The sequence below is a fragment of the Micropterus dolomieu genome, linkage group LG23 (assembly GCF_021292245.1).
Source record: "Micropterus dolomieu isolate WLL.071019.BEF.003 ecotype Adirondacks linkage group LG23, ASM2129224v1, whole genome shotgun sequence".
NCBI lineage: Eukaryota > Metazoa > Chordata > Actinopteri > Centrarchiformes > Centrarchidae > Micropterus > Micropterus dolomieu.
In genome coordinates, this window is record NC_060172.1 from 7,959,942 (window position 1) to 7,962,645 (window position 2,704).

The window sequence follows — 2,704 nt, forward strand, 5'->3', positions numbered from 1 at the left end:
GCATTTTTGATAAATAAGAGATCACTTGATTATCAAACATGCTATGTGAATTTTAGTTTAGTTTTTCTCACTGTTCAGCCACTTCAGGAAGAAAATCAACTTGCAGTGACTTGAAACTCGCTTGAGGTTTTATTGTTGATACGCTGAGCATCGTGTTGGCGCTTGTTCTTGTTACTGCAGTGTGGTGAATGAACATGCTCTTGAAGCTGCATCACTGTGGAGTGTATCACCCCGGCTGTACGAGTCGCTTTGGAGAGCAGCCCCTGCGCTAATGCACAGAGGACAAGAACTTCCTCTGGTTTTTTCTTTGTGCTTTGTTCTGATTGCTCCACTGACGTTCGCTCTTTGTGTTCACTCTGTCTCAAGACACCGTGTATGGCTGCACCCAAACACACAGACATGTACTGCTATACTTGTGAGGACATTTTGTTGACTTAAATTCACTGGAGGCGCACCATAACTTTCATCTTGTCGTAATTCTAAACCTAATATTAAGTCCCTAAAGCAAATGATTAACCTTGTGGGGACCGCAGATTGGAGGTGAGGCCTCACAATGTGACTTTTGTGAACAGGTTGTTTACACTTCTACTCTGTTACACTTCAAAGACACATTGTACTTGTTAATCCACTGCATTTACATATGATAGCTATAGTTACTACTTACTTTTTAAAGGAAGAATTTACTTAAAAAAACAGTACAAGCCAGTGTTTCCCAACCCTTTTGGCTTGTGACCTACCAAAAAGTCTAGCTGGGGTCCCTTGTCATGTTTCAGATGTCTGTTTTTTATTGTGTGTGAAATACTGGATACTTTAAACTTATTTTGCTTTGTTTTGAGGGGAACTAATAAATCACAAAGACTAGAGAAAGATTAATGCAGATTTGTATAGAGGAACTAACCTTTCGTCTTCTTTCCTGTCCCATTAATCATCTCATGTCCCCTCACATTTATCTTGTGACTGTATAGTTAAGCAACCACTGGACTAAACAAGCTAACTGTGTAGAGCAGTTAAAACCAGCTCCACCTCGAGCCTCTACAACAGTAATATGCTATTTACACGTTCATGTTGTCAGAAGTAGCAATCTAATAATGTCATATATAATAATATCAGTATAAAATATAGAATATAACAAATATAACTGCTGAACAAGTACTCTGCTCTGATACTTTAACTATTTTACTAATAGTACTTCTATACTATAGAGAGCGTAGTCCCTCCTCTTCCGATGGGACCTTATTTTGGGAAAAAATATGTACCGTAGACAACAGCGAGAGACTCCACATTTTTTGAATTGTGCCCTGAATTACACACATGATGTTTGTCAGTATAAAAGATAATTTTTGTAAAACAGATAAGACTGTTAGCCCTAAAACCTTATTACAAAGAACACAAACCCAAAAGTCGAATATGTGACATCATAACTGTGTCTCTCAATGACTGAAGCTAACGTCACTGGAGCTAACGTTAAAGAGCTTCCTTTTGTGGAGTATGCCAGGACCTGTGGAACAAAGCTAAGCTATCTAGCTTGTAGCAAGCAAGCAATGAATGTTAATATGTTGGTGATGTACTGTATATTGTGCGAGACGAGAGATGTTGTTCATTGAGTGGTTTCACACAAAACTTTAAAAGTTACTTTACTGTTTTATGACAAACTGCAACTTTCTTGACTTAAATTATCTTTTAAATTGACAAACATCGTGTGTGTAATTCAGGACGGGATCTAAACATTAGTTGTATTTTGTCGTTTGCATTTTTTGGGATACAGTACTTTCACTACTTTTACTGGTCCTTTACAGAGCAACACGTTAACGCTAATGTTGTAGTCAAGACCGCCCAAACCGAGACCAAGTCAACTCCAAGACCAGAGTTTATCGAGACCGAGACAAGACCAAGACTTTTAGGAGCTGAGACCAAGTTGAGACCAAGACCAGTGAAATCAACATAAGCATCTTTATTCAACACTTCTTTTCCATGTTTACCATCACAGGGAGGGGGGACAGTCGTTAACGGGAACAACACATTTTTAATTAGAGTTATTGATTGTATTTGAAGCAATACGTTTTACATCTAATCAAAGTTAGGATGTTAACAAATAAATCAGACAATGAACAAGCAAGTTATTGATATTCCCAAAGTTATGGTCTTGACTGGTCTTCTAAAATTCTGAGTCCGAGACCGAGACAAGACCGAGTACAAATGCGGTCGAGTTCGAGATGACACCAAGACCATCAAAAAGTGGTCTTAAGACCGGTCTCGAGTACTACAACAGTGCTGACTTCCAGACCTCTTTTCCACGTCTTTTTCAGACTGCAATATTTGTCACCAAGGCAAACATCCTTATTGTACTCTGAGTTTTAAACTTAACGGCTTTTGTGTTACAGGAGGCGGCGGAAACCGTAAAGGAAAAAGCAAGAAATGGAAGCAGCTGCTGCAGTTCCCGCACGTAAGTCTGTGTGAAGAGCTGCGACAAAGCACAGGTAAGATTATTGTAACTGTACAGGGGGACTGCTTTTATCTCGCTTGACGTGGTAGTCTGTGTGGTCTTTTAAGTATTAAGTGAGTATCCATTGCAACTTGGTTGTTGCTCTGACCCCATAGGCTAAACAAATCTCTTGTAGCCATCTCCAGACCTCTATATCTTCAAGATCTCCCAGTTAAGGTCTGGAGGAAGGAAAAAAAGTGGGCTAATGAGAGCCTTGTGAGA

At 39.3% G+C, this 2,704-nt stretch overlaps 1 protein-coding gene across 1 annotated transcript in view; it reads left to right on the top strand.

The window, feature by feature from the left end:
* grk6 (G protein-coupled receptor kinase 6) overlaps positions 1-2,704 on the top strand; it is a 76,040-nt gene that overhangs the window by 11,869 nt on the left and 61,467 nt on the right. The window contains exon 2 of the mRNA XM_046039661.1: positions 2,382-2,477. Coding sequence (XP_045895617.1) covers positions 2,382-2,477 — 96 coding nt within the window. The remainder of the gene's footprint in view (positions 1-2,381; positions 2,478-2,704) is intronic.